The 19,683-nt window shown below is 40.9% G+C and overlaps 1 protein-coding gene across 4 annotated transcripts; it reads right to left on the minus strand.

Annotated features, from left to right (window-relative positions):
- Positions 1-603: 603 nt before the first annotated feature.
- On the minus strand, positions 604-18,289 carry LOC108929592 (transcription factor MafK-like). Of its 4 annotated transcripts, XM_029250179.1 has the most exons (4): positions 18,114-18,289; positions 17,929-18,025; positions 1,792-1,870; positions 604-1,481 (listed from the first exon to the last, which is right to left on the minus strand). In XM_029250179.1, exons 3-4 carry the CDS (start codon positions 1,825-1,827, stop codon positions 1,047-1,049), a joined length of 471 nt encoding a protein of 156 aa, XP_029106012.1. In that variant the 5' UTR covers positions 1,828-1,870; positions 17,929-18,025; positions 18,114-18,289; the 3' UTR covers positions 604-1,046. The 4 variants fall into 4 exon arrangements, with proteins under 4 accessions (XP_029106012.1, XP_018599760.1, XP_029106011.1 ...); XM_018744244.2 differs by lacking the exon at positions 17,929-18,025; XM_029250178.1 differs by lacking the exon at positions 18,114-18,289 and having other exon boundaries at positions 17,929-18,102.
- Between the last annotated feature and the right edge of the window lie 1,394 nt (positions 18,290-19,683).

Genomic DNA, 19,683 nt, shown 5'->3' on the forward strand with positions numbered 1-19,683 from the left:
CCAAAACCTGCAAACTCTAACATTTACAATGGGGGGTTTCAAGTACAGTCCATGCCAGGTTCTGTGTCTACAAGCTTCATGTTTACCCATTCTTCTGGCTTACTTGGTCCAGTTAGTAATTAATTATCTGTACACTTTACAAAAAATGCTGTTTCCAGAAAAATAGAGCATGCCATATTTCCTGAATATACTGTAAAATTACAAGTCACACACACATATATTAGACTGAAAATAAAATATAGTTTAAATCTGTAATATACAGGAAATAACTGAATTGCATTAATTTGTCAAGCCTGCTTCCAATTATGACTATCCAATATGGATTACCTACCATGAACTATGGTATTGACAGCAATTGTTGTAAAGTAACAAGATTATAGAAAAACAAGTGATTATCTTGATAACATCTCTTTCACAAATCAGCTTTTCCATATCAAGTTATGAAAAAAATTGTCATATTAAATTAATGTCAAAATCACAGATCCCAACTGAGAATAAGATAATGTAAACTTCACTTTCACTTTGGTGGTTAAGGTATCCTTTAGGTTATTATAATTTATGAAAATAGTACATTTTCATTACAAAATACAATGACAAGTGCTTCTACTTTATTATTTAAAAGCAATGTTCTTACAAAGCTCTTTTTACTTTTTCAAAATGCTACTCACAAATGACATGTGTTGAATAAACCAATTAGTCACAAGGACATAGACTTGTTCTTCTATTGATATTGATTCCTTGTCGACGGTCTTTTTATATTCTTCAATGACTAATTGTGAAATGACACACAGGCCAGGTGAGTAAATGCTGAAGATATATCGTTCCTCTTCTGACCATGTGTGGCTATGAACAGGCACTGCATTTTTAGCATGTACACATAGTAAAGGCTTCAGTGAGGACTTCGCTGTCAAGTGTCAGGTAGAAATAAAGGGTCAGAAAGAGTAAGCAATGAAAACAAAGTCCGTCCACAGCCCCACGCACACCAATGAGAAACAGTTCAGCACAGGAGACAGGAGGTACAATGGTAAAGAGGACCTTATCAGACCCTAGGAAGGGGCAGAGCAGTGGGCCAGTCCCGGGCCTTGGCCAGCTGTCTTGACAATGGTGATGACACTGGTGCTGCCCGCCTTGCCTGGTGCTGGGGGACCGTGCGCAACTGTCCGGGCAAAACACTGCAGGGCCTCATACTTGGAGCGCAGCGCCTCCAGCTCCATCTTCATGCTGGCATTCTCGCACGCCAGTTTGTCCACCTCCCGCTGGAGTGCTGCCTTTTGGCGCTCCAGCTCCTCCTTCTGTGTGACGCGCTTGATGCGGCAGCTGGCGGCATAGCCTCGGTTCTTAAGCGTGCGTCGCCGCTGCTTCAGCCGCACCACATCCTCCTTAGTGAGACCACGCAGATGCTGGTTCAGCTCCCGCACCGACATGGACACAAGCTCATCATCACTGAGGGCTGGCACATTCTCCCCCACCTCCTTCTTCACCTGAGAGGCAAACGGTGCATTTAGCAACAGTGCTCACTACGAAGTGTTGATCCACTTCCCATTATACGCATTTTTCTTTTCATAAAGTGTTTTGCTTTAAATATTTTTCCCCCATTTTTCAATTTTACATTTAAAAAGTTAATCATTTTTATTTCTGAATTTGAATTTTTAACCACTTTTGCCATGCTTAAAATTTTTTTGCTTTGATGAAATTTCCATTTTACAGTAAAAAGTAAATTTGAAAATGTGTTGTTTTCATTGTTTTGTCAAGTGTGCATTTTTACTGTTTTTTTATGCAATGCATTCTCACCTTCAAAGTTTTGCTTTGATTGATATTAGTCGGCATGCCCTGTATGCATTCACCTGGATGGATTTCCTCCGAAATGTGCCTGGAAAGTAGGGGGGAAAGGAAGCCTTGGTCAAAGGCCAGTTTTGTTCAAAATATATTTCATAGTTATGCACAAAAAAAGAAATTCAATGCAAAAGAAAAGTTAAAGGCAAACTACAGCTCTAAATTAACTTAACTTTTACAGATATTCCCTTGAGGATGCGATAGCTGATTCTTTATATCACAGGATGTGATGCAACACATGGCCAGCAGGGGTCACTGTACACTGCACAACAAGCTGTGTAAAGGTACTTGTTACTGTATACAAAAGCCTGAAGAGCTGTCACCAGGCTGACCTCTTTCTAATCACAACTTATATCAGAGACTAAAACAGGACTCGGTGTCACGTACTGAGGAAATGAAGACATTTTGTCACAACTCTCAGGCTCAGCGTGACTTACAGCTGATAGTAGACCAGCAGCCCAGAGAAAACTCTTGACTCCAGTCAGAAGAGAAGCCAAACAAGGCCTCGACCGTAACCCCAGTGTGCCCATGATAACAGCTTCATGATTAGTGATGATCAGCAGAGCGACGGGCCCAAGATTACTCGCAGCACACGCAGCAAGGGTAAAGAGAGAGAACAATGGTTATGGGACAGATTGCGAGCATTAACTCAGGAAACATACAGAATGTATGTTCCTCATCACATGGGGAACGTGACATCTCCTACACATTGAGACGAGACAGTAATCTTTGTATCAGTCACATCAGTTAATACCTTATTTGTTCATTTAACATTTGTCCGTTTATGCACTGCACATTTCTCTATACGATACTGCTTAAAAAAACACACACACAAAATGCAAAGACTGCCAGAAGTTATAAAACTGCAAGAGCATTAATCTCAGTCTAACTAAATTCTGGAACAAACTAGAGAGGTAAATGAAAACACATGAATGTAATTTGTTCCATAACACTGAGATGAAAAACAGCGTGGGTGGGAAGGGGGGGTAATGCAAGGAATTCACAAGTCGTTGCAGCCTGAGCTGAACATAACTTTGATATGGGAAGGGCAGAGTCATGCAGAGAACTGAAAAAGAGTAAATAACCCTGATGCAACCACAGTCACTGTGGTACTGTCATTTTCACACCAGCCTTAGGGGATCCAGATATGAACAGCATTCCTGGAGCCCTTAACTGCTCCAGATTTAACTTCCCTCAGGTTATATTTAGCAAGGTTTCCGGCCACCAGCTAAACAGTATGAGACAGTAGGAAAAGTAATACTACAGGAGGTGGGACCATCATTTCCCACGGTTACTGCAAAAAGGGGCACGGTGTGGTTTCAGCTCATATAATTCTGGAACGCGCAGGCCAACCAACTTCAGACTGATATTGTCACAGGGTATGGCTTTCTACATTAATCTCTGCTGCTGACTTATTTAATCCCACACATTTATTTTCAGGTCAGGTTTGAGTAGTTTGAAGGCAATTCCTAGACCATCTTCTTTTACTGAAGCCTCAAAAGACAGATTAAACACCCTACAGTACTGTCCAGTCATATACACTGCATATAACATATTCATAGCCCTCGCCAACTATTTCTTCATTAGAAATTAAGAAAAAAAGCAAGAAAAACTAAGAAGAAATTTTTAGTAAAACATATGGATTTTTTTTTCTCACTTCCATGTAATATAGTACTTTATGTTGAAGAAGTCTTTTTTTAACTTAAATACATCAATGTGGTAACACAAGAAAATGTTAAAAAGTCCAAGGGTGGGTGAATACTTCTACAGGCACTCCATTTTGTAAACATTCACTTGACTCAGACTCCAGTTATTAGAGTGGGGGGAAAAAAAAAAAAAAAATTCCTCCATGGGCAGTTCCTATATTGAATATTTACCAGTACATCAGTTTAGAGGTTGTGCCACACCTTTTAAACTAGTAGGAAGGGTTTCAGATCTCCGTTAAGGACTGTGCAATGTCTTCTATGGGATGACTGAACGTCTCTTTCAGAAGTGTAGTGTTTTTGGTTCAAAGCCAGTTCAGCTGCAGTTTTCCTTTTTATACAACAGACTATAATTTTGTTGTATTGCACAGCAGGACAATGACAATAAAATCTTCAATTCAGCTCTGTGAAGTTGCCCCCCCTTACAAACGGCACAAATGAAGAAAAAACCTTATGATCAGTTAGTGCTACATTTGTGCTGATTTATGCTGTTCAAACCACGGTTCTATCTCTGTTACTTTTGGAGATCATGGAGCTTGCTTACATGGGACGTGATGTCACCAGTCCCATGACAATGTCGCAGATGCTCGAACTGGGGCTCATTCGTTTATATTTAAAAAAAGAAAGAGATTTAAACGACACAAATGTAGCACTAACAAATGAATCCGAATTCGAGTTTCTCCGGTATTGTAGGGGGGCTGGAGTGAGGTCACGTGCCAAGTATACAACCACGTCTATCTCCAGAACCAAAGGAGACAGAACCCCGGTTTCAACAGCACAAACGAATGAGCCTAAATTCGACTTCCTGCGGCATTGTAGGGGAGTGATGTCACTTCCGAAACAAATATTAATATCTCAAAAACTGCAATGGCACAAATTCAAATTTTTATGGCAGAATTATAGCACTAACGAATCAAAGTTTTCTTCGTTTGTGCTGTTTGGGGGGGGTAACTTTAGAGCTCTTCAATTCAATTCAACAGACATGGGTAGCAAAGACTTTCGATTGCTTTCTTCTGTGAATGTATATATCAATAATAGTGTGAAAATTACAACAGATTTTAGACATGTCAAAAGCTCACTTGGGTCACACCTTCAGCTTACAGGCCTAGTCTTGCAGACATGGATGTATGTCACAGATTCCTCCATTTCAGTGAGGTGGGAAAGAGCAGGGAATTTTTTTAAATTTTATTTTTCCCGAACTTTATTAACCTTTAATAAAGTATTTAAAACATATCAGACACAATACACAAACCGTCCAAAACCGCCTGTCCTGAGCAGGGTCACGGTGAACTGGAGCCTAACCCGGCAACACAGGGCGCAAGGCTGGAGGGGGAGGGGACACACCCAGGATGGGGCACCAGTCCGTCGCAAGGCACCCCAAGCAGGACTTGAACCCAAGACCTGCCACAGAGCGGGACCCAGCCAAACCCACTGTGTCATTGTACCCCACTCAGACACAATAAACGACTGAAAATCAATTGACCTCTTACACATCAGTCAATACAAATAAAATTAAGTCCCCAACTTTTACAAAAAATGAAAATCATGTAACAAGATTAAGTTCCAATCTTCCATTACAAGGCCAAATAGCTGAAACGTAACACTAAAAACCTCAATTTCATTTGGCAGATTATAAAACCACAGGAAACAAAACACTAAAGCCATAAGTATAATGTAAAAACTTCCACTAACTTGCAATCTAAAATCTCTCCACATCTCATCAGCTATACATCTAATAAAATCTGTCCTCTCCACTGGCTTTAAAAAACACCAAAACAATTATACTGTACATAAAAACATATCAAAACAATGCAAAACTGTAAAAATTCAATTAAATGACAACCGTTAAAAATTCTATTACAATGTGATAAAACTCAGCAATCAAACATCTCGGGCCTCTTCCAGCCCATTTCACTAGAACCCGAGTGAATAAATGGTTCCATGTGACACACACAAGGTTCCCCAATCCACAGATGGGCCCCAAGGGTTGTGTCTTCCTGTTCTTCCTAGAAACTCTCTCAAATTACTGACAGTTTTGGGGGGGGACATTTTCAAGACAAGGATCACTCAACCTCTTTCATCCCTTTCTTACCCTGTTTAGAGAGGAACAACAGATTCTTTGCCTGACTGCCATGTGACACATTGGATAACTTCCCATCAACTCGTCGATCCCACATTCTTGTTTTTCTTTTCTCTTATGTTTTCAGGGTCACAACAAGCCAGAGTCTATTCCAGAATCACTAAATGCCAGACTAGGAGGGGTACACCCTGATAAGACTCACACACACATTTATACAATACATGTCATTCAGAGCCACCAGTTCACCAGGAACACATGTCTTTAGGCTGTTGGAAGAAATCTATACAGGCACAGGTAGAACATGCAAGCTCCAGACAGAACTAGATTCAAACCTGAACAGCCCAGATACTGTGAAGAAGCAGTGTTCCTAGCTGTGCCACCGTTTTTAACACATTTGTATGATTTTAACATTTGTCTAGGAAACACACCTATTAGCTGTGTGTGCTTGTGTAAATAGGTCAGTGGGCAACAGTTTTGGGGACTTATGGGGATTGTTGACCCCCCGTTGTTGTGTATTGACATGGTTTTGGCCAGGTGTCTCTCTGTATACATGTATGTACGTATCTGTGTGTGTGTGTGTGTGTGTGTGTGTGTGTGTGTGTGTGTGTGTGTGTGTGTGTGTGTGTGTGCGCGTGCATGGCTCTGTGTGCTGCAGTTTATCCATGTTGAGGTGAAATAAAGCTTACATTTCTACTGTTCTGCTTCCGAAGCCCCTCTTCAGTAGCCCCAGTAGACAGCATGGTCGTGGGGGTTATTACCAGCGCTATGGAGCTGGAGTCGAAGGTTTTGTGGGCTGATTCCAGAGCCCTAGTTTTTACAGTATTCCTCTCTCTGTTAATACAAAACCAGCTTTGTTGCGCTTTCTTGGAAGGGTGTGACATTAGTATCTTTACATCAGTAGAAAGTCCCACCTTCTACAGTCATGGCAATCCCCGGTGATGAGCTACATGTTAACCTGGAAAAGTTGTGTAAATGGCTTTGAGTAGCACTTTGGGTAGCAGGGAGGTCCTATCAGCAGATATTTCCAGGAAAACAGCATCAGTTTCCCAGAGAGAAAGGAAAGCTGTGAAGAACCATGGAAACTATGGGGGGGGAGACATCTAGAAAAAAGACATAATACTTCATAGCTATGGTCACGTGGACTTACAGGAATGTAAAATAAGTCCAGACAAAAGACAAATATGGACAAGACCATTTCATTGAAGCTTACGTCAAAACCTTTCCCACAGCACACTTTCTGGTTTAATGTGCTGTAGACAGTCTATATTGAATGACATATATAACGTTGAAGAAATGTATGATTTATGGTACCACCCCATTTGATTTTGTTTTTCAATATAAAATTCATAATACTGAGACAGGAAAGGCATACTGTGAGCAAGAGAACACTGAAACTTCTGGAGCATTCCCTCCTTCCCCATAACCACACATTGCCAAAGTGCCATGACAAAGTGTTTCACTCTAGACGACCCCCTCCACATTTTAGGCCACAAAGCAGTGAAGTAATAGCTCTCAGATCCAGTGAGACCTCGCTGGGTTTGGAAAGTACAAGATGGAAATATGGAACAAACAACGTGGTGGGCAGACTAGAACCCTGGACACGGTAAAGCGCAAGTTCCACATGTTTGGATGCAGTCCTGTCAGCTCAACAACTCTGGATTTTTTTCCCAGAATTATGCCAATGGCAGATACAAGAAAGGATGGCCAGACCATGTCCAAACCGCATGGATCTTCATACTGCCACGCTGTGGGCACTACGGTTCTGAGAACATTTCGTTAACTACAAACATTAACTACAAAAGTTACACAGCAGAGTTCTTCCCCTCCACGATGCAAAGGTGTCATTTTATTTTCATTGTTGTAGGCTCATTTTGGGAAAACCGCAATGTGGCACTCAGTAATAGAGAATTGCAACCCTGGTCTCCTGCTCAGGTTCACAATGTGGGAATGCCTTTGATAAACAGAGTGGCAGACAAGTGACATCCACTCAGGAACACCAGTGCTACACTCCACTCAAACATCTTCTGAAAGAGAGTCCCTTCCGTAGCTCAACAGGAACCATGGAAATGCAAACATCTGCCGAGCCTAGCAGTGACTGAACGGAAAGAACTTTCTCGTGCTCCCTATGTGCAGCTCCCAGGGCACTGACCAAGTGACCCTTTCATGGCAAGTTCTTTGTGTTTGTAGGCTCCAGGCACTTCCACTGCAAAATATACAAACAATGGGGTAAAAGCGACTTGAAGTGCATTGTGCCAATCAATGTAATTCAAACTATTGTAGAACTAAACTTTGTCATTGATGGAAAAGCCAATGAATAAAACCTTCCTAGGAAGCACCGAGACTTTTGGAATGTAATTTCAGTTATATTAAATTGTGGTCTCAATCTATTTCCCTTATTTTTTCATTTTAAAAAGTTTACCCTAGGCACTGTGCCTAGAGCGTCTAATAGGAACTGTGGCATCAGCCCCTTCACAGGTACTGGACAACCGTGTGCACAGTAACTGTGCGGTCCCACCCCCCAAACGGGAACCTCTTCATGCGGAGCTGTAGTTACAAGCTAAGTAAATCTGACCTGACCTGAGCGTAAGCAATCAATCCAGAAGGCAGACACTGTGCCAGCACCCAGGCTCAATGCTTATGTTGACTGATAAGCCTCCAACTAATAGCTGGGCTGCCACTACACTTATGGAGCGACAGACGTTCAGTGAAAGGCAGTTAGTGGTAAACGCATCTGCCACCAAAGGCACTCCTCTCTTTGAGGTGAAAAGACAGCCTCCACGTCCACACAGATTACCACGGCAGCACAAGGTCGAGAAGGATTGTCAAGGATCTGATCACCAGCCAGAGACATGCTGTCATCGTAGATGTTTTGTTTTCTCTCACTCTGTTGCTAAATCTGGAAACTGAAACAAGGCAAAGTTTGAAGTCATTGTAGTAACAGGAATTTTTTACTCATGCCTCCCCAGATACATTGCAAGAGATGGAGGGCTGCTGGTCTGTAAGCACCATGTTCTCCCAGCCCAGTAACTTTGCAAGTGGAATTCAGTTATATGTATGAAAGTTGGCATTAACTGCAGCAATATTGTTTATTTGTACGACTGTATCCATGTATGCCTGTTATGAAACCCTTCTTGTCTGACTGTTGGCCGTATGGCTACTTTGTAGACACAGTAATCCCTTTAGTTAAACTTGTCATGCAAATAAAGATTCAAAATTTGATTGAGCTTTGAGTCAACAATGCGCTTGCCGGGATTTAGAATGAAAACCAGTCTAAATAAACAAAAAAGCCTGCCAAGTGCACCTAAGGATCAGACTAATTCTTATGGGCTACTAATCTTCCCTTATTTCTAATAATAATACAGTAGGGAAATGGTATTTATAGCACTGGGGAACATAGTGGTTGAAGCATTGCTTGTAATCAATCAAAGGACATGGGTTCAAATCCCCACCCCTACTATAGTACCTTTGACCAAGGTACTTGCCCTGAATTGGTCCAATAAAAATTATCCAGCTGTATAAAAGCGTAAAAATTGTAAATAAAGGTATATGTACCTAACACTATGAGTGAGTGTGGATAAACACATCTAATAAATAAACATAAAAAATCTAGAGCTCCTCCACCACACCAGCAAGCCAATGGTCTGTCTTTCAAAGTTCCCCTTGCCAGTTCCACTTCATGTTGTTATAATATTCCTCACTTTCCTGGTAACTGTACCCAAGGCAACCTCAGTCCCATCATTACAGTGCTCTATGTATTGTTTTTCTCTTCCACATTTTACCATGTGCTAAACTGGAAATGAGTCAGAGTTCCCATTTATGACTCAACTATTTTAACAGGGTGTACTTCCTCAGTAGGACGTAACATGCAAACTATAATGTGTCCAGATTAAAATATTATCTAGTCCCCCCCCCCCCCCCCCTTTTTTTAATTCCCACAAAAACAAATACATTCAAAGCATATCAGCATGCATTAGGCAACTACTTTATGATGTAATGTACCTTATTATACGCATAACAAGGTGGGGGGGGCATGCCCCCCAAATATTTGTGTCTAACTATTCAGTATCACTGTTAGTATTTTTGAGGGCTCCAACACCTTAGCACTGATTAACCTTAAAAGACACTTGTTTGAGACAGAACAAGGTATGCAATAATTTTATTATCACTTTGTATAGCTGGTAGTGTTATAGAGAGTCACAGTTTTAGCCTTTTATAAACAGGTACTAAGAGAGGGCTTATGGCCTTTGAAGTGACAACCTTGAGATCACAAATCCATATTCTACCCCTTGCTGCTACTCCCTACCTCCAATGCATTGTGGTGTCTACTTGTGTTATTTTTTCCCTTCAAACCATTATTCTTTTAACAAACCGTGCCATTTTCAGCTGGTATGCAACGACTGCAAGTATGCAAGTAATGCATTATTATTCAGTCCATAATATTTCAATGCATTATTGTATATCCACACAATCCACAATAAAAATGAACCCTCAAACAAAAGAATCTTTGGAGAAGATGGTAATGGTTGAAAAGGCAAAAGAAAGCCTTACCTAAAACTTGAAGTGATAAAATGCATAGAATTCTTTGAAAGGCAATACAATTACAAATTATTTGAGAGTTCATTCACTATGTTAATAAGAATTAAACCTTACAAATGGCTTAGCAGAGAAGGTTTACTAGCATTAGGACTTATTACTGTAATAAGAATTGCCTGGATAGGCAGTGTTCTGATGATGACAAATCAATCCAATTTCAATAACTCTTTGTCATGACCAAGGTCCCAGTGATACGGAGACTATCCTGGAGGAATTGGATACAAGACTGAGGGGGGTACACCCTGGACGGGACGGCAACCCATCACAGGGTAACCACAAATGCAGACACAGTCAGTCTGCCATTTGCACACTACGAGCAATTTAATGTCACCAATCCACCTGAGCGGCATATCTTTAGACTCCGAGAGGGAACCAGAGCACTCAAAGGAAACCCATGCATGGGCAGAACATCCAAAATGCACACAGACTAAGCAGAGATTGAACTGATGTTCTCTCACACCACTCACTCACCCTGAGGAGGCAGCAACACTCACCACACCTCTGAACAGCCCATAACAACAACAACAACAACATCTCTATTTAATAGCCTGCATCTGGAAGAATGTTCTGAAAGTGCCCTACAAGAATAAAAGATTAATTATAAATCTAGAGCAATTTACAAGAAATTACATAAAATTACAAAGAGCAAACTAAATTTGAAAAAAGAGCAACAAAAATGTTTAAAAAAAAAGCCTTTAAAAATACATCAACAACAAAATAAATCCATTATTAATGAGCACTTCTTCAGTGCAGTGAAGAAGTGGTTATAAATAATGGGTGGATGTTGTTGAAACCTAGGAAAACAGAGTCCAGCTTGGTACATCACAGCCCCCCCTCTCTCTTTCTCCCCCTTCCTCCCCACAGCTTTAGAACTCTGGAGAGCTGGGTGGCTTACCACTCGAGAACACATTATGCATTTCCTCTTTTATTTACTTTATAAATCCGAAGGAAATCCACTGGTTGCAGCAACATACAATGTACAGTACAACATACATATTTACATATACAACATATAAAGTATGTACAGACATCATAAAGTAACCAAACATAAAAAAGTAGAAAAGTAGGTGGCAAGTAAAATAAGTAGAAAAATGAACACATCAACAGGTGAAAGAACAGCAAAACATATTTAAATGTGAAATAGGGAGGAGAGACACTGAAGGTGACAGCTTAGTGGATAAAGCTGCTGCCTTTGGATCTGAAGGTAGCTTGTTCAAAGTTGCTTTGGAGAAAAGCATCAGCTTAAATGAATAAATGTAAATATAAGGTAAGGTGGTGCCAGGTATGGTGGGACACAGAGAAAGTTCAATACCACTTTGTCATCAAGAGGTAATTCAGACACCTATTGTAGAGCCTGATTGCTGCTGGTAAAAAATGATACCAAATTATACTGGCAGACAGCTGGTAGCATAGTGGTTCATGCTACTGCCTCTAAACCTAAAGGTTGTGGGTTTGATCCCCACCTCCAGGTGTAGTATCCTTGAGCAAGGCACTTACCCTAAACTGCTCTAGTAAAAACTACCCAGCTGTATAAATGGATAAATAATTGTAAGCTTATAATAACAGTAACCTTAACATTGTAAGTTGCTTTGGAGAAAAGTGTCAGCAAAATGAATAAAAAAAATTAGCTTTTCCAAGGCGTTAGCAAAGGTCAACTGGACCAGGCTGTTGCTGAAAGTGCTTCTCTGTTTTACTATGGTGAAGTGCACAGGGTGTGAGTCATTGTCCATCAAAGTTTATTCAGAGTCCACCTGTGTGTGACCTCCTCCAGGGAATCTAGCTTTACTCTCAGGACTGAGCCATCCTTTTCAGCGTTCTCCTTCCTTCCTGTCTTTCTTTCTTTCTTTATTAATATTATTGTTGTTACAGCTGGTCCCCAACTTAACTTAAAACGGCTTAAGATGGTTTGTAACTCAAAAATTTGAATGTCACATGGAGCAGGCTAGAGGTTTATCATTAACACACACACACACACACACACACACACACACACACACACACACACACACATTTCCAGAACCGCTTGTCCCGTCCCATACAGGGTCACGGGGAACCGGAGCCTACCCGGCAACACAGGGAGTAAGGCCAGAGAGGGAGGGGACACACCCAGGACGAGACGCCAGTCCGTCACAAGGCACCCCAAGCGGGACTTGAACCATCATTAACACTATACTTCTATTATTACTTGGGTGTGGGACAGCTGGTTAAGAGTAGTGGGGTTAGAGCTGCTGCCTTTGGACCCAAAGGTCACAGATTGGAGTCTCACTTCTGGCTGTAGTGCTCTTGAGCAAGGTACTTACCCTAAAATTGCTCCAGTAAAAATTACTCAGCCAAACAAATGGGTAAGTAATTGTAGGTAGATTAACATTGTAAGTCGCTTTGGAGAAAAGCATCAGCTAAACGTAAATCTAAGTATGTTATCTGCACAGGTAAAAATGGTTTTAGACAAACAGCGCACTTTAACAATACCATGTCTTTGTCTGGAATTCACCTTTCCCACCCCCACTGAGTTTTGGGTCACTTTAGAGAATAAGCAACCTCTAAATTCATAAATAGAATGAAAATTACAGCAACTTAGACAGGTCCACGGAGCTGGAGGCAAAAGCACTGCAGTCTCTCACCCCTCTCCCTGGTGAGTCAGCAAGCTCTGTGTGCGTGCCCTGGACAAGCATATTATAATAAAATCACAATTTAAAGTATGTATAATTTACATGTTGTTTACCCTGAAGCACAGACAAAAGAGGTGGACGATTGACAGAGAGATGACACTTCACTGAGGGCTCAAACTGGTAGATCTAGAAGCCACAGGATCAACCACAGCAGGGGTTCTTAACCTTTTTAACCATGGACCTCTTTGGCAGTCTAGTGAAGCCTATGGAGTCCTTCTCAAAATGCTGTATTTAAATGTACAAAATGAAATCGATAGGATTACAAAGGAAACCAATTATACTGCATTCTATGTAAATGTTTGTGTACCTTATATTTTAAAAAAAATTGTAAGAAGGTTATCAGGATTCATCTATCCTGCGTTTTATGCACCTACTCGAGTGATGAACATCGGTGCATCAAGTGGAAATTAAACTAGGTTTACTTAAGAATCACATGTCTGCAGCTATGTCTCTTTCTGCTAATATAATGCACAAATTTGTATTTTCGCTGAGATGTACATCGCTTTGGACAAAAGCGTCTGCTAAATTAATAAATGTAAACATTGAAATATAATTATCAAAATACTAATACTGTTTATACACATAATTGAAGGAAATGCTAAATTTCAGCTAGAGGTTAGTGAACATAAATATGTCAAATTTTTTCCCATCCAAAGACACCACATTAAGAACCTCTGATGTACAGCTTGTTTGCCGTGTTTCTCCTCCGTTTACAGTTTTTAACACCTATTCCACTCTTTCGGTAAAACTCTAAGCAGCACTTTCTGGTGTCTGGTGATGCTTTGGTGCACCTTTACACTGGTATGATAGCTCTCTTTTAATGAAAAATAACTTCCAAATACTTCTCAAAAAAAGTCTGTATCTATCGATGAAGAGCTTGTTACCGCAAAGTTTTTAAGTCAGGGAACCAACTGTATTATTATTCTTACTATTATTACTACTACTACTACCGATCCTTTTGTTCCAGCAGATTAGTTCTGTACTCTCAGCAACATACAGTGATTTACCCATCCAGCAGTGTATCCTACCTAGCAGCAACTCAGGTTTAAGTAGTCAGGTTAGGGTCAGTCCTGCACATTACAAAGTGACTAGCCTAAATACACCCAGTGCCATCACTAGGGTAGGGCCAACAATTTTCCGTTTCAAAATTTATCATTTTCAGTTTCGCATTGAGGCAGATTCCGTTTCAGATATAATTCATGCAACTGATGTGTCAAAAACCACTTTTTAACTAAAAATGTTTTTATTTTGATAGTATAGAATATTTTAGTATATTCTTCATTTGAATACTTAAAACAATACATTTTATATAGAATTATTATTCTGTTTATTGAATTGTGACATTTTTAATTACATATAGTATTACTATTACACTTCTAGTATCAAAAGAGCACACAACTTCCCAATAAAAATTTTGGCGTCTAAGACTGAGGGACAGCGCATTCCTTTCGTTCGTGAGATCATCTTCAGAATCTTCCGGCAGAGGACGTTTTCCACATCCAGAGAAACGGGCCGTTGTCCTTTTTCAACGTCTCGCTGGCGACCGATGAACTTTATCGGAGGGTGTTGGAGACATTTAGGGTGAGCGCAGTGCATTCTAGGCTGCTCCCCTACTCCATCGAGCCACTCTGGAGGACAGACAGAAGAGATCTGACTTCCACATCTTCAAACCCTTCATGTTGGAGGACGTCGTGGCAGCTTTCCTGGGGGATTTTGCAGACGTCTTCCCCAGACATGAGGAAGACCAGGACCCTCTGGGCATCTGGACTCGATGGTGACGCTTTTTAGTTCGCCCGAGTGGTAACCCTGCGGGGGTGGACGGTTATAGGCACCCGCCTGCGTATTTTACCTTGGGCAAGGCAAGAGGCTACTTATTTATCAAGGTCAGCCTACCTCCTGTCATTTGTGTCTTGGTCAGGGACATACCGGAAGACCTTGCAAGACAATGAAGTGCCAGCGATGTTTGGAGATCGGCCAGCTGGCCAAGAACTATGTAAGCCCCTGCCGCTGTGCTCAGTGGGGGGGGGGAAGATGATCTCTCCCGCAGAGCGGGCCGACCTATGCGGGGATGATGCGGGCAGAGGCAGGGTAGATGGGGGACGGTGTGGAGCAGCTGGGACTAGCAGTGGGTGCTGAGGTAAGAGAGCAATTGTTCGGGGTCAGTGTGGCACGGTCTCCTTCTTTGCTGGGCACTTCTGGGGGGTCCCATTTTCTGGGATTTTGTGGGAGTGACCAGGAAGAAGAAGAGGTGCAGGAAGGAGGCTGGGTTGAGCTCCAGTACTGCACTGGGGGTGCCGGTCTTTGACTGTAACCCCTTGAAAGGGCCAAGAAGATCCTCCCTCCTCCATAGTGGTACTCGACTATTTGGGTTTATTAGTTATCGATTTGTCTTGGGTGGGGTCTCCCCCTAGGTTCAGTTCGTCAGGGCCTGGGGAAGAATCCCACCTGACAGTTATAGAGGACATTTTTTTATTTGGAAAAACTGAATGATCGATTTTATTTGTAGAATTTTGTACCATTTTAGATTAAATAACATTTTAAATTTTTAGATGTGTGTTGTATGAATGTTTATGGTTTTTAATGAGCAAAATCAGAGTTTGAAATGGGTGCTTGGGTACAACACACATGTATCTTAAGTATCTAAACTTTTAATGGTCAAAGGTTTTAAAGTTCCAGGTTCTTTTTGTCATAGTGGATATTTGTTTTTAAACTCAGATGTTTATCACTCGTATTAGTAAAATAAAATGTCTGGATGAGTGAATAAGCTCTAATGTTTATGCTGTGAAATGTCTTCATGATGAAATGTTTGGATGTTTTCTGTTTGTGATGTGAAATATTGAAGGGTTTGATTTTTGTTTTTATGGTATCAAATAAAGTATGGGGGATGGGGGGGGGAATACAGGGCCCTCACTCTGAGAACATTATTTCCCTGTATACCAGTGGTCAGATAAAACATTCAAAATGTCACAGTATGTTTATTTTAGCAATTGATATAGGTTCACAAATACTAATTACCATAATATTGTAGCTGAAACACCAGAAAATGTAACAAAATCAACGACTATAAAAACAGCAGCAGCGACAAAAACAAGAGCACGCATTTGTAGCGTGTGCAGACGAAACCATGCGATTCCAAGCATCACTGTAATAATGAGAGCTCTGAGAGGAGCGCATTTGTAAGCTAAATGTTTTCTTGTTGTTATAAACTACAGGGATATTTTATCAAAAAAATACTACATTTCTGCTGAAACACTGCATAAAAATTTTACATGGGTGTTTGGTGTCACCCGGTGAAACCTGCACCCCCTTAGAGATGCCACCGAATATAACCAGCTGCCATCATGTAATAGTCAAAATCTAGGCTATTATCCATACTGTACTCAGAAGCTTTACTACAGCACCTCCCCTTGATGTTTGTCTCATACCCACAGTTACATTCAACTACACTTACACTAGGTTCAAAAGCCACTACTGCCATCATACCTTGAAGGTACTTACACCCTGAATTTGATCCACGAAGAGTACCCTTCTGTATAAATCAATGTAAGGCTTCTTGTCTAGCACTGGAAGTCAATTGAACAAAGGTGTAACATAAATAAAAGATATTTGGTAACACTTAGAATACTGTGCCTTACTTCACAGGTAGTTGTGCAGGAACTAATGCAGAAGGAATGGGTAGCGCTTCATTAACAATGAAGTAACTACTGAAAACTAATGACAAAGAGTGATTCAGTAGTTAACTGTTACTCATCGCAAAAGTGAATTATTAGTGATACAGTAGTTACTAATAACTTAAATTCTGCAGTATTAACAATTATATTATTATTTAGTAGTTACTAATAAGTTAAATGTATACCTCCTGCAGTACTAACAATTAGATAATTACTTATGTAGTATTTAATAATTATTAAATCAATAAATGTGCCTCCTGCAGTACTACACAGTGACTGAGGCTCATTTAAAAAGAACTATGAATTACTCACTCATCAACAGTCACAATTAGCTATGGCAATAAACAGGCTATAGTATATATATGGTCCTGTTTGTTATTAATAATAGAATTTTCAGATTACTCTTTTACTTCAGGAGGTTGGCCAGAGCATTTTGAACCTTGTTATATCCCTATCCCCAGACTGAGGATGGTGTGGTGGGTCTGGGGTGCGAGTCCAGCTCGGGGTGCGTAGCGGCTCCCTGTTTCTCCCTGCATTTGCCTTCCCCAAGGTGCAGAGCACGGACCTGGCAACTAATTTCTGTTCCTCCCTTGAGTTGCCTTGAAAACCACGCAAGTGAAGTGGTCACGATAGGTCCGGTTCGACCCGGTACCCTGCATGCATCACCCTACTGAACTGACATTACTGCCATCAATTAAATGGACCTGTTGTGTTCATTACCAGAAAGAAACTTAAGAAATAACCCCTCGCGTCTTGTGGAAAATCATCACTTATAAAACTATTATTTACAGATTCCATGTGACACAATCTGTGTTCCCCCTTAGAACATCTCTCTCATTTTTACTACCCTTCATAAGTAAATTCGATAATGACTGGGGTTACGTTTTTATTATTAAGAAAATCCTGGTAAATCCTTAATTACTGAGCCGCCGCTCGGAATGTGAGCCTCGTCGCTTCACCATTGGAAGTATAACGTTTCGCTCATGACGACCGAAGCCTTAGCGATTCCCTCCACGCGCCGCACCTGCGCAGCTCTCGCCCTTTGTCCTGGAAACCGCGCAAAACCACGTGTCTCTACCTTGTACTAATTAGTAGTAAAAACACATTAAGGGCGCACGGGCCGCGAGCTCAGCTAAAGTAGGTTGTCTCTGAAAATGTCCAGCTGTTACTCAACACAACTACTGGTACTTCGCAAATAAAAATATTCAGCAGCTCAGTGAGTTTTCAGCTATGCACGAGGCAGCGCGTCACGAGTTAAAAATACGAGCAATGTTAACTTAAAGTACACGCAAACTATTACCATCCTTTTTAATTGCTTATCGTCTTGCATCATACTACATTAAAAATCATAATTTATGTAATCCCACATTCTGACAAACCTTATTTATTTGTCGTCCGTCTCTTTTAGGTCCACATGATTCAAACACTTCACGCTCCTGGCAAATCCCAACGTTTCGCGCATCATCATGCTTCAGTCTGTGACCCGTCGTTACGTAAACAGATCGTAAACAACAATTAAGAGATTTAAAAACAGATAGAAAAAAAAAAAACTGGCACTCCTTACCTGAAAAGAATGGCGGGAGCGCGGGAACCTGTGAGAAGCTAGCCGGTGTTTCTCTGCGATGAACAGAGAAAGCTCCCTCGGTGTGAACCCAAGTGTATCCGAACACGGAATTAACTACAAAACAACAACAACGTAACGACATTCCTTTCCCCGCTTCCGCGAGTGTTTACGTCACCGGCTCCTCGTGACCGCCTCTTCCATTCATGAAAATAACTTTTCTGACGTCACCAGGCGGGAAACTAGGGAGGTCAGAAATAGCCCAGAGATTAAAATGATGGTGATACAGAGCAGAGTTTTGGAGAACCAGTTAAAGTAAGAAACACATTTCCATTTACCTTTATTTATTTAGCAGGTGCTTCCTCCAAAGGAAGCTACTTCCAATGAATGATCACTCTGTAGTGTTATATGCCCACACACCTTACCAAGGTGACTTACACTCCTAGATACACTTAGAATGGGTCACTCATCCATACATCAATGGAACACACTCTCTCGGTCACTCACTATGATCACAAATCTACACACACACACACACACACACACATATCTAAAATTCTAGGCATAACAGAGCATGAACATGCCCCCCAACACCTGAGCAAGCCTAATTTACTCCCCCCCCCCAGTATCTGTACATAAATTATCTGAATATACCAACCTAGATGCACCAAGGTGATTTTACTGAGTAAATGGATAGCTTGGGGAAAGGCTCTGCAGAGATGGCATGTAAGCCAAGTGGTGATGGATTTGTTACACCTCTAAGATGGCAGTTTGCTGAAGAGGTGACTGCTGGTAGTGAAGAGGTCTTTCATTGACGGTAGCTGACGGCCAATGAGTTTCTTAGTGGACCACTTAGAGAGGGACCAGGCAAGGGAGAACCAAAGATATATCACTTTCGAGAAAAGCAAGAATGTTAATTATATACAATACAGAGAGAGACATGTACATATGTACATACGTACGTACGTACATGTGTATGTGTGTGTGAGTTTATGTATATTATATATACAGGCATCCCTCATGCAACTCCTTTTTTTAGACACAATTCACATGAATTTCATTATAATTATTATTTGTTCCAGAAAATAAAAATTGGCAGAAACAAGGCAAGTGCGGTCAATAAACATTTATATACTTATTTATTTATACATACAGTATATGTGATCTAAATTGGGTACAGGCTAATTCTGTTTCAAAGTGTGATCACGACAAAGTCACAGATTCATTCCCAGTCAAACATATCATTTGACTTCAGTGGATTTGTTATAAGTTATGGCACAATAAAAATCACCGTGGCCAAACACATGATGAGTTAAACCATATAAGGAAAGAAAAAGAAAGTCATGTGATTCTGCAGCTCATGGGTCATGCTTTCAGTTCATAGCAACCCTTTGTCCTTACATGACTCCTGGAGCTGCTCTCTCAGTATGACTCAGGCCAGTCTGATTTGGAAAGAAGCCTTCTAGGTCCTGCTAAGTACATTACATCTTCAAAGACCCACATAAACCATACTCAGCTTGTCTGCTCCTGGGCTTTTCTGTGACTAGGGTTACTTGTTCATTCACCCATTTGG

The sequence above is a fragment of the Scleropages formosus genome, chromosome 3, assembly GCF_900964775.1.
Source record: "Scleropages formosus chromosome 3, fSclFor1.1, whole genome shotgun sequence".
Taxonomy (NCBI): domain Eukaryota; kingdom Metazoa; phylum Chordata; class Actinopteri; order Osteoglossiformes; family Osteoglossidae; genus Scleropages; species Scleropages formosus.